Here is a 12,926-nt window from a genome sequence, read left to right as displayed (position 1 = left end):
AGGCTATCAATCTCTCATGGTGTGTTTTGTCGGACTGCATTAAAATGAACAAAATCTATTTTCACAGATGCAGAATGTTGTTTTTGGACATTGGCTGGTTAGTCCTGCAGGAATATGTGGTGGTGTGAGTTAAGGTCATTATTCCATTTGCACATTTAAGCCGAAAGGGCAGCTTCAAACAGTAAATCATGTTAAATACCTGGTGGCACAGCAGATGGATTTTGACAGCCTCTGTCAAAAGAATTTCCCCCAGGCCACCACTCCCTCAACTGCTGTTGTTTTCACTCACAACCCTTTGCCTACCTCCTCCCTTCCCCTGCCGTTCCACCCCCTCTGCTTCCACTCAACTGATCTTTAGTTCTTCAAGAGACCTGTAAAGGCTTATCTGCTTTGAGGACATAGCTGTGTTGGGGTTTGAAGGCAGTTTTCAGTGTTCTTCAGGCAGGTAAAGGGAGCGGGATGTGGCCACCCACACTGACCCTGGATCTGCTCCTGCTGGTCAGTTTGTCCCTCGGCGCCCATGGTGAACAAACATCTTACAGACCTCAGAGTTGCACGCTTGAATGCATCCGCTGGGTAAGACTTCATACTTTGACTGTATCAGCATTTAAGGAATAAGTTTAGTTTTTTAAATTAATTTTATTAACTGTGTGTGTGTGTGTATATATTATGGTATACACAATAAATGGTTTGGTCATGGTTATGCAATTAACCATACAATAAATATAAATTGAAACTCAAAAATCCCCAATGAGACCCAACTGAAAATCTTAATTTCAAAGTCTAATATGCATCTGGAAATAAGGGTTTAGGATTTATATTTATTTATTTTTCATAAAAGAAGGTAAAAAGTGTATGATTTCTTGGTCACCCATCAAATTGATCAAATTCATAAAATTTTGTTGTTGCTCACACTCATTCTCCCAGAGTGATCTTCATCTGTGTCTGTTCTTTTTGCTCCTTTCGTTCTCTCTCGTTCTTCTTTAAGATGTTTAGCCTTTTCACTATATCTGGTTTTTCTGGTTGCTTCAGGTCAGGTACATAAAGATCATTATTTTTTTCAGTATCTGTCTGCTTTATTTAGTTTGATTATAGCATGAATCATGGTATTTGTACGTCACATTTATTTACCGTGTATATAGTGCTTTTTATAATACAGATTGTTTCAAAGCAGCTTTACAGAGATAACAGGAAAATAATTCAACAAAGTTTGTTTCCAGAAGAAAATAGTGTCACAGTCCAACTTAAGTTCAGTGATGTTTTTCATTTTTGTTGTAAAAGTTATTAATTTAGTTAATTTATATATATATATATATATATAGCCACTCTGGAAAAATACGTGATGTCATCGTCCAGCTAAGTTCATTCTCATATAATGGTGTCAGTGCAGGCAGATCAATATTATTGTTGAATATTAAATGTTAAATTTAATGTCCCCACTAAGCAGGCCAAAAGCCAATGGCAACAAAGGTGAAAAAAGGCGACAGTGGCAAAGAACCAAAACTCCCTCAGGAGACAGAATGGAGAAACAAAAAAACCTTGGGAGAAGACAGGCTCAGTCGGGGCGCCAGTTCTCCTCTGGCCAATGAACTATTTTCTGTATAATATCTGAATATTATACAGTTCCATGGTTGAAGATCTTAGTCATCACGCCGGTATGGCCTTTCTTTCAGTAGCTTAGGGTCTAACATACATGGTGTTTATTTAGCCTAGATGATTTAACAAGTTTAGACAATTCTTCCTCTCCTATAGCAACGAATGAATGGAAGTTTTCCTCAGGGACACTGCAATGCACTGGCTGATGCGATACTGTAGTAGACGGTTGCATAGTTATAATTTTCTCTCTAATATTATCAATCTTGTAAGTAAAGAAGTTCATAAAGCTATTACTGCTATGCTCTTTGGAAACTTCAGAAGTAGAAGTTTTATTTCTTGTTAATTTAGCCACTGTATCAAATAAATACCTAGGGTTGTGTTTGTTTTCTTCTAAGAGTCGAAAAATAAGCAAATCTAGCGGGGGTTTTTTGGCGTTTATGTATGCAATCGTGCTCTCCACGAAATTTGAAAAACGTCTAGTTTTGTTTTCTTCCAGTTGCACTCCATTTTTAGGGCTGCTCTCTTAAGGGTCTGAGTGGGCTTGTTGTACCACAGCATTGGACTATTTTCTTTAATCATCTTTAAGTGCAAAGGAGCAACTGTGTCTAAAGTGCTGGAAAAGAGAGAGCAAAAAGTTTCTGTCGCAATATCAAGCTCTTCTAAGCTATCTGGGATGCTGAGGAGTTGAAACTGATCAGGAATATTATTAATAAAGCAATCTTTAGAGCCAGAAGTGATAGTTATAACTTATTTGTAACACAGAGTTGGCTTTGCAACCTTGGCTAAATGGAGTATACTCAAGACTAGATAATGATCTGAGATGTCATCGCTCTGCTGCAGAATTTTGACGGCATTAACATTGATTCTGACACGTGTTGTCTAACTCCAATAGAGTTCAGAATGTCTCTAAATGTCAATCCCAATGCGTCTTTTTCATTATCTACATGTATATTAGAATCACCAACAATTAGGAATTTATCTGCAGCCAGTACTAACTCTAATAGAAAATCAGCAAATTATTTTTGATAAAGTCTGTATGGTCCCCTGGTGGCCTGTATACCGTAGGTAGTATAAATGTTAAGCGTGATTTATCATTTACACTAGATAATGTTACATTAAGCACCAACACTTCAAAATAATTATATTTGAAACTAGACTTCTCAGTAATTCTGAAGATATTACTATAGATTACAGCAACACCACCCCCTTTTCCTTTCAGACATGGCTCATTTTTATAACAGTAATCTTGGGGGGTGGACTCATTTAAAGTAATGTAATCGTCTGGTTTTAGCCAGGTTTCTGTCAAACACATGTCTAGGTTATAATCTGTAATCATAGCATTAACATAATGAGTGCTTTTGAAGTAAGGGATCGAATATTCAGCAACCCAAGCTTTATCATTTGTTCATCTGTATTATATCTATATTTTTACTTGTTGAACATCAAAAAAAATGTTACCCTTAAATGTGTTTGGGATTTTTTTTTTGTATGTCCTATTTCATACAACTGCCCCAAAAACTTTCCAATTGTCTATGAACCCTATATTATTTTGTGGACACCACTTAGACAGCCAGCCATTGAGTGAGGACAGTCTACTAAGCATCTCATCACTATGGCGAACAGGAAGGGGCCCGCAGCAATAATAATAATATTTTTTGAAAATGTACGATTTGCATTAGCCAGCACTTTTAAATTTGCTTTGATGTCAGGTGCTCTGGCTCCTGGCAAACATGTGACTATAGTGGCTGCAGGTGTCTCTATTTTCACGTTTTGTGAAATCAGTGGCGGGCCGTGCATTTCACACCTAGGCCTTCAGTGATGTCCAACCTGAATTAATAACGAAAAACAGAGTAATTCCTGTTTTTATTTTGCACCGGCAGCTATAGGGTTAATGCGGTGAGTTCGGGAAAGGCTGGGTAGAGAGAAACGAGCGAGTGAGTTCGGCTTTTGTGTTAGTGTACAGTGGTTCTTGTATTCCGATTATAAATTCAGAAACGGATCCTCCCTTGTTTTATCCTTCAATGGTTACAATAGTATTAATGTTTGAAAAAAGAAGTTGCTTCGATCATAAATTTACAAGAAAAATTAGGAAGAAAATATTATGCACGGACAAAAACGGGGGCAAAAAATGCATTATACTCTCCAAAACTACTGACTATTTTTTTTACACAAAATCCATCCTAATTTCTTTCCTCAAAAAGACCTAAATTACTTGGTTGTACAGGTTTTCTGTGCGTTTCAGTCCCAACAACCTATCGCCATTGAGGCTAATGTGCTGAAAGTCGAGTCTGTCCCGTCGTATTTCTGGCATAAGTTTTAATTGGCTTTAGTGCTGAGAGTGTCTTCTCGACAGAAGCAGTAAACCGGGAAAACACCGCAAAACATGACGATGTGTAACGTTACAGCCGACACAAGCTCTCACACAGATTTTTGAACGATATCAATGAGATCAGCGGGACTTTTGCCTTTCATATCAGTCCTGGCATAACGTTACATTGCAGTCAGTTCTGTTTTTACCCGGACAGATCGATAGAGATCCGTGACTCTGCGTAAGCTGAATACGGCTGGATAAGGGATTTTTTCCGGTAGGTTTGAACCTGCTGGTGGTCGAGGAAGGAAAGAAACATTAATTTGTGGGTTGAAAAACTATTAAATCTACAGGAATATATTTTAGTTTACACAGTTCGCTACTGATGCGGTTAGCTAGCTCTGACTACCAGTAATAATAGTACACGCTCTGACCATCCAATCAAAGGGCGTGAACATGCTTACGTTATTGTATGCCTGCTAGATGGCCCCGGTGCAGTCAACTCGATATCTGATTGGCTGATTAAATCTGACTGATTATCTGATTGGTTAAAGCAACACTTTCATTGCCATTCATTTTATGCTACAGGCGCCTGCATTATCGCTTCTGAAGGCCTCGAGGCAGATATATTTGACCCTGGCAACACCTGAAATATGATTGGATAAAAGTGCTAAAATAAATATACACTACTGGAAGCAGCGCAACCTTGAGAAAAGCTCTGAAATTAAGAGAATGGACTATTGGGAATAATTTAATACTCATTCATAAAAAATATATATATTAAAGTGATAATAATATCAGTGATTCTGATAATGTTTAGGCCAGCAGAGAAGGCCTTGCTGGCCCTGACGGCCCACCACTGTGTGAAATAGAATAGCCAAAAACTAGGGCACTTTCCACATGATTCTCAGAGGGTGTTTCACTGAGTGGGGAGAATCTGTTTTGTTATGGTAATCAGAATGGAACAGCGGTGGATGCCCTGCGACTACTACGTCTCACGGGCTCTACAGCCGGAACCGAACAAAGTACAGAGTTCACTAAGCTAGTCGCATCCAAAGCAGTATCTAAAGCCCTTGCGTTCTTACTATCCTCGATTAAAGTTTGGATGTGTGTCTCTAGTTCTGAAAGAGCACAAAGCCAAGTCCACTCTGTGTTTTAAATTGCAAATTATATTATTTCTAAGTGAAAAGTTAGAAATAATATAGAAAGATAATAGAAAGCAAGAAATATGGCCCTTTGTACAAAGGAATTTACAAGGTCAGTGTTACACATTTGATTAGTGGCCTAGAAATGGTGCAGAATCTGTAATATTTCATATTTTCCCTACTTATTTTATAAAGTGGACCATGTGTATTTTCAGGGAGACCCAAGTTGTGAATACTGCAGAATCTCCGCAGACGATGTGCAAATATCTCCCAGAATTCCCTCCTCCAGCCCGTTTGGAAGTAAGTCAATTTTATTGTTTATGTCCAGCACGCCCCTATAGACCTTTAATGACACAATATAATCCAGCTCTGCCAAAACCCAATGGTCTTTGTAAAGGTTCAAGCTTTTGATCAATAAGTAGAAGTTAAGGGATCGCTTTCAGCCAGTGAAATTCATTTTAATGAAAACTTGTATGAACCAGGGACAACAGATGGAAACAAGTACTTGTAGCTAACTCTGGCTTGTTTACAGCAAGTAACTTGTTTGTTGATCAATGAGCATTGTCCCTATCAAAAAAAAAAAAAAAAAACACTGCTCAAAATGGACAAACGTGACTGTGAACCAAGTTAATGATCAGTGTATAAACGACTCAACTGGAGATGAGTTTGAAGTTTTACCTTTGTCAGGATGATAGGCTTAAGGAGAAAAAGCTTTAAATGAATCAGAACTTGACTTGAACTTGCAATTCAAACAATCTGGAATTAATTGACTTTGCGTGCTTTATGCGGCCAGTAAAAGTACATTTTGTAATCCATCCACTGCATCACTAAATGAGAACATGTGAAATGTGTTTGAATGTTCCTTTCACAGTGATCAGTGCTGATCTTTAATTGTTTATTTATTTAGAACTGCTTATGCGATCAGTGACGTTTCTGGTTGCGTGATGTATATCATTACTCTCTCTTGTTTTGTTGGATTAAATTGTTCTGGTAATTTCACTAAACAAGACAAGCTGTTTTGCACCATAATTGTTCGCAGCAGTTCCAGGAATCCCTCATATTTGGCTTTCCTTGAACAAAACTATAATCTGTATATATGTATGATTTTCCATTTTCAGCTGCTTTCCAACACTAGCATGTTAGGATTTTATGTCTTATGTAAATCGAAGTGCCTTTCTCTTGTTCTCGGATGTTTTTAACGTTGTCTTATCTCAAAGTTCTCTAGCTTTCGACAGTGTACCTCATTTGTAATGAAAACCATTTTAAGAATCATGTTAGGTACGAATAGCTCATCAAGGTAACAAGAGCTCATTTAGTGTAACTGTGGTAACTCAAGCCTGGGAAAATCCTGACGAACTTCCGGAAAATTTGAGATTTGCTCTGCAAGTCCGTCTGGCCAAGAGCCCATTCAAGCCCATTTCCAATGTTTCCAAATTGAGGTACCAATCACACACGATGACGATCGCTCTGATTGGTTTTAGGTCTATCCAATTGCGCCCAGAGGCATTTGAGCGACGTCCGTTGGTGACGCCCCTTTGGAAATAGGCTTGTGAATGAACCTTCCCCAGACCCACTCTCAGTTACAACTGAGAAGGGTCTGGTGTCAACCATGCTATGGTAACTCCTTTCCCCGGCCAGGTTGCGTACCTTGGCCTTGTCACTCTTTTCTAGGCCAGGAAACCCCAGAGGTCTGCCAGCATTATGTTCAACCACCACAAAATATTCACATCGAGTTTGAAGCCAATAAAGATCCAACATATGATACCATTACTGTGTCATGGAACCCAAGCCAATACGGTAATGATCGTCAGTCTCTGCTGTTCAATCTATCTATCGTCCCCTCTGTATATGTCTAATTATTTGATTGATGTACACAGGTATTGCATTCTTACGTGGATTTCAAGTAACCCTTCAGGCTCTTGGTGGATCTCAGTTCTCATGTCAGCTTTTTCTCCTGGGTGCCAATCTGTCCCTCACTCCTGAACATGCACATAGGGTATGTAAAATAAAAATTAAAAACACTACACCTTAGGTAGCATTTAAATAGTGTAATATATTTTCAAACAATAAGAAAAAAAACAGGGCTTTTAGAATCTTTTTAAGAACTTACTGTTTCCGTATTTATTTAACTTTGAGTTACCATGTAGTTCCTGAAGTCATGAGATCATGTAATTTTCTTGATGGTTTTCACAGATCTATCACTCCGATCCCTTCACAAATCTGTCTTTGGATAGGAAGTATGTCGTGACTGTCATGGCGCTGCCCGTCCCTGAGCGGTGGGACAAGTCATATAAGGAGGAAAAGTTTTTCACACGCAGTAAGCGCTTCCCTTTTGATTAAAAAGAAACCATGTAATTAGTTTGATAGCCATTAACAATGTTGACAACTTGCACCGCTGCACATTAAGAGAATCAGTTGACAAATACTTGAGTTGTGATAAACTTTACAATGTGTGTTTTCAGCATGTCCTGAAAAAAATGGTCTTGAAGAGTGTGAGAAAGGTGAGTGTTGTAGCCATCACGTGTCTTCTGTGTTCCTGTTGATCATGGCATATGGTCCTCTGATGTGTTCATTCATGTATATCATGTCATTCATTATAGACTGGTATCCCAGATACGTCGAGGTCCACCAGGAGAACCAGGATGTTTATGTGACCTTTAACCTTGCACCTGAGAACTTTAAAATCCATCAGTATTTTTCATCATGTTTGGGAGGTGGGCTACGAAATTACACAATCATCAAACCGGTGGGTTTAAAAAAAACATATTTTAAATAAAACATTAATAACGTCTATAATACAGACTTAAGAATACAGATATTGTTGTTATATAATGAAGTGTAATATGAATCTGTGTTATTTAGGGATCATTTAAATAAATATGAAATGAAAACAATTTCTCAAACGTTTACCTGATAATTATTAAATCGGAATGTTTGCTGATGTCCAGGATTTCAGTCTCAACAAGACACATCACACACACCGTTTGCAGAATCTCCAAGCAGGTACAAACTACAGCTGTGAGGTGAGTCGTCATTCTTCAGATTAAATGGGTGTGTGTGTGTTTGTTTAGCTTTCTGTATTATTGAATGAGAGATCAAATTATGTCAGGCACACAAACCATTCAGAGACATTCAAAAGTCTGTGCCAATAGGCTTCTGCAAATATTTGCTGTAACTTTCTAGATATATAATTACCAGAAGTTTCTTTTTCTTATCACATGTTCAGTAGTTTTTATATTATTCTTCCCTCCAGATTGCTGCTGATGTCGTGGATGCAGTCAGGAACACATTCTTTGTTGTAGTTAAACATAGCTCTAAAGGTAAAGTTGAACTGTCAAAAAAACAACAAAAAAAACGCGTTCAGCAAAAAACAATTTGAACTAAGGACATGTTAGAGTTTCTTGTACACACTGAAGGCAAAACTAATTTCTTTGTTATGTGTACAATGCTTAGCCTTCAGCGTGTACAGAAACGGCTTGTGGAGCAACATGCCAGGCAGCTTTTAAAGAGGCAACACCCATTGAAACAATTACGTTATCAAAGAGTTCAATGTCATAATCGGTTTGGTATTTTTTACCCTCTCACGATCAGAGCCATCGACCTCCCACTTCACAGAAAGCCCTTCACTGATGGTGCTCTTGTCCGTGGGAATCCTGCTTGCTGCTACCGCAGTGCTCACCTTCACCATTGTCTACAAGAAAAGACTGAAGAAGAAAAAAGTCCAGACCAAAATGAGACCAGGTTCGAGTTTTATAACAAACCGATAAGTGATAATACTTCATTAACAACATACTGGTCAGTGATACAACTGTTAAGCAACACGTGTTCTGCTCTTTCTTTATCCATGTTGAATATTTCGTTTTCAAAGCAGGGCTATAAATTAATTTGGGAATTTTAAAAGGTGTTTTTGAGAATGCCAACGAAAGCTGGGTAGCCTACACAGTGTATGATTTATAATAGTTCTTTACGACTGTTGCTTGTCAGACTGTACAGATATGATCCCCTCTGTGAGCCATGTCACACTGTAGGATCTCAGTTGTCATCAATGTCAGACTGTACAGCAGTCAAGACGCGTTAAAAGTCCGTGACACGTTCAGTGACTAGTTGAATTGGTGGTTGTTGTGCATCAAATCTTCTGAGACTGACATAATTTTGCCTGAGGTAAAGGTCATTAATTGGCTGTCTGCAAAGATGTCAAACTAGTGATCAAAGACTTCAAATTTTGCCCTAGGATCTGAGTAAACGTTTAGGATTCACTTTTTTTGTTGTTGTCTCAAATGGCCAAAATCGTACAGTGCGAACCCAGCTTAAGATGTACGTTGTTTGTACTAATTGGCAATTGTGTTGTTATTTCCTATCTGTCAGAAATCATCGAACAGTACTATGACAAAAAACTGGGTGAAGGACAGTGTGTTTTGCTGGACAAAACCACCCGTCCCCCTCGTCTACTGATTTGCTACTCAAGTAATGATGGTCCTGCCCACGTCACAGTCGTGTTGCAACTGGCTGCTTTTTTGCAAAAGCACATGGCGACTCAAGTAAGTGGATTAGGATTAAATCAGACAAAGCATGCTGAGAATATTTGTGTTATTTTAAGACTTTGTTTCCACATCCATCTTTAAAGCTTCATGAAACTCTTAACACATTTTGTTTGAGATTATTAGACATTTCATGAATTGGAACGTAATATATTATTGAAAAAACAAATTTTGAATAATGAATAGAATGTTTTTTTTTCTTTGCCATTTAGCTCTTTCCAGTGTTATTTTACTATTGTTTATGCGCTCTTAAAGGACAATTTCGGCGCAAAATGAACCTAGGGGTAATTAACAGATGGTTACAGAGTCGACCGTTCTCTGGGATGTGTTTTCATGATAATCAAATATAAAGAGTTTTATCTCTAAAACAGATTAGCTTATAACGCTAGTATATGGGGGCATCGAATATAAGTAAAAAAAATCGCTAGTTAATACCACTAACAAGGCTCAAAATAGCCTCACACTAACAGGGTAGCATGATGAGGGTCTGTAGGTGGATTAAATTTAATTTAATTCTTAAATTTCCTTCGGGGTGAATAAAAGTATCTATCCTATCCTAATAAGAAGATACTTTATAAAGGCGTATACTGGCAGGAGCCATCTTGGAAAACAGTCTCGACTAGTCGAGCCACGAATGCCGTGCTAAGTGAGCTGGTCGATAGGTTTAAGGTTTAAGTCACAGTTCATCTCACGTAGCACGCCGTTCGTGGCTCGACTGGTCGATACTGTTTTCCAAGATTGCTCCTTGAAAAAAAAAAGGTTATTTCAACTCTTTATCTATTAATTCTCCTTTTTCTGTTTAGGTGCATTTAGACTTGTGGGAGGCCTTGCACATTATGGAGGAGGGCAGTATGGGGTGGCATTGCAAGAGAATGAAGGATTGTGACTTTGTGCTGGTCATTTGCTCCCGAGGTCTCCATCAGAACCAGTCTGAGGACGAGGAACTGCTTGAGAACACCACCTTAGCTACTGTTTCCATGATAGGAGAGGAGCTGTGTCGTGCCAAAGCGTTGGGTCAAGACCTCTCCAAATTCATGGTGGCCATATTTGAGTACTCGCAAGAGTCTGATATCCCAGCGGCACTAGGTCTCGCTTCAAGATACACCCTGACTAAAGACTTACCGTTGCTCTTCTCCCATCTTCACGGAGTGGCTTTGCAGAAGCCTGGAGTTTACCTACAGGTGGAGAATATTTTAGAAAGCGGGTACTGTAAACTCCCAGCTGGGGCTGCACTACAGCTGGCCATACAGGAGGCCAAGGCACAGTTTTCTGAGGAGCCGACTGAAGAGGAACATGTAGGAATTCCAATCATTTCATAAGGATCTCTAGAACTGCATTGATGAATGCACTCACACCCCAAAGTATACTTTGATTTTTTTTACATAGAGTACATAATGCATAGTGCATAGTGTGTAGTGCGTCATTTGGGATGCAACTTTAATCCCCTCACACAATCACACGTCAACACGGGATGTCAATTTTTTATTTTTTTGGTTTCCTTTTCTGACTGTGAAACAATGGTCCAGGCCAGTGTTGTCCTCTTGTGGGCAAACTAATTAGTGCAACAACCACAAAAAAGATTAATAAGGCTGCATCCGAAATCGCATTCTCCCTCTCTCTCTCTCTCTCTCTCTCTCTCTCTCTCTCTCTCTCTCTCTCTCTCTCTCTCTCTCTCTCGGTAGGTACTTTTTTTGAACAAGTAATTACTTCACGGCCAGTAAAAAAGTATGTTCTAGTATGAGTTTGTGTAGTATGAATGTAATCTGGATTTACTGCATTTCATGCGATCATTAACATGTGACCTACCAAGTTCAGTTGTGTCACTTCACTGCCATTCACAAATGCTCTCCTTGTGACCTCATGGGATTGTAAAGTGTCCATCGTATGCACACTTCAGAATCTCGCCAGAAGTAGTAGGTCATCCGGGTACCTTTTGCCTTCTTTTATTAGTTCTGTCAATTCAAACATACTTCTGTCACATACTGTTACCAGAGCCCATCTGTTACTGTTAGATAGTAGGGAATTCAATTTCGGATGCAGCTAACATAAAGCACGTGTGTGAGCTTTGAAATTCGCCTTGCACACGATTTATGTATTTCCAAGCGCATGCGGTTTTCAAACTGGAGTCTGGAAGAGAATGCTAGGGGGGGTCAGTGTAAAAATATAAAATAAATAAATTTAATAATTTATCAAAATAAATAAATTGATTTAAAAAAATTGATCTAATAGTGCAGTGAAGTAATATCATGAGTAGAAAAATGTAATAATGTAACAATAAAAACGACGTACAGTGAAAGCGGGATCTGAGCCATATTTGGAGACCTGAAAATCATTGGGTACCCAGAATACCCTAGCAACCACATTCAGAACACCTTGGCAACCACATAGCGTCCACCTACAGCACCCACAGGAGTTTTGCATAGACATGCACTATCAACTTTATCTCAATAGCATGGGACTCTTTTTAGATTGTTGTGAAAAACAAATGCGAGGGAACCTGAAGTACAGTGAGGTTGCCGAATGCTGTGAATGATTTTTTTCATGCAAATGTGTATTAATTTAGCCTTATTTGCGTAGTTCCTGCTTATGTTCATGAATGATAAACATAATGTTACAGTGCATATTCCTAGTATTTTGCATGCAATCCCAGTATTCTTTCTAAAAAAAAAAAGATAGAAAATGTTCAAGGAAATGTTTGATTTATTGTAGTGAATGACCTTAAATTGTGTAATTTGTTTACATGAAGTGTTATTTTTAATTACCTTAATTATATCTTGATTTGTATTAGTTATTGTTGCAGCAATCTGTGTTTGTCTAACATGAAGGGATTTTTTTTTTTTAACAAACTGCCTAAATGTCAGTGCTTGGTCTTACATTATAATAATGCAAGGCCTTTTATATATATATATATATATTTTTTTTAATGCATAATCTTTATATTATTATAATGCAAGGAAATTCAGCCACAATTAAAAACACATGTTGTGTAACACATCTCTGTTTTTAGAATATAAGCTATAAACTCTTACATAAAATGTTTATGAAAATGTATGAATGCATGATGTTTTACAAATAAACTTCCATTGCTTTTGTAAATAGCTAGGAGGACTAATTTATTCGACTTTCTTTTTTGCTTTGGCGTACAATCTGACCCTGTTAGAAAGCTTTGATTTACGAATATAAAACGTAGTAAGCATTGGCAACAACATCAAATTTATTACATACAATTGTTTTTCTTGTATTTGAATCGTTGTCAAGGAATCCAAACACATTTCCCACAAAGTAAACCAATAATAATTTTCATTGCCTATAAATCTTGTAACATCTTGCCAAAGCTGT

The 12,926-nt window shown here is 38.0% G+C and overlaps 1 protein-coding gene across 1 annotated transcript; it reads left to right on the top strand.

Moving 5' to 3' along the window:
* The first annotated feature begins 337 nt into the window (after positions 1-337).
* LOC306986178 (interleukin-17 receptor D) lies at positions 338-12,241 on the top strand. Its single transcript, XM_079589093.1, has 12 exons — positions 338-576; positions 5,265-5,349; positions 6,688-6,846; positions 6,927-7,045; positions 7,243-7,366; positions 7,512-7,550; positions 7,650-7,795; positions 7,998-8,072; positions 8,303-8,369; positions 8,641-8,790; positions 9,415-9,587; positions 10,391-12,241. The coding sequence occupies exons 1-12, from the start codon at positions 460-462 to the stop codon at positions 10,904-10,906; spliced, it is 1,770 nt and encodes a 589-aa protein (XP_079445219.1). The 5' UTR covers positions 338-459; the 3' UTR covers positions 10,907-12,241.
* Positions 12,242-12,926: the final 685 nt, after the last annotated feature.

This window comes from Phoxinus phoxinus (assembly GCF_949152265.1).
Source record: "Phoxinus phoxinus genome assembly, chromosome: 18".
Taxonomy (NCBI): Eukaryota; Metazoa; Chordata; class Actinopteri; order Cypriniformes; family Leuciscidae; genus Phoxinus; species Phoxinus phoxinus.
The sequence above is the reverse complement of the archived record's forward strand: the minus strand, read 5'-3'. Positions and strand labels throughout refer to the sequence as shown.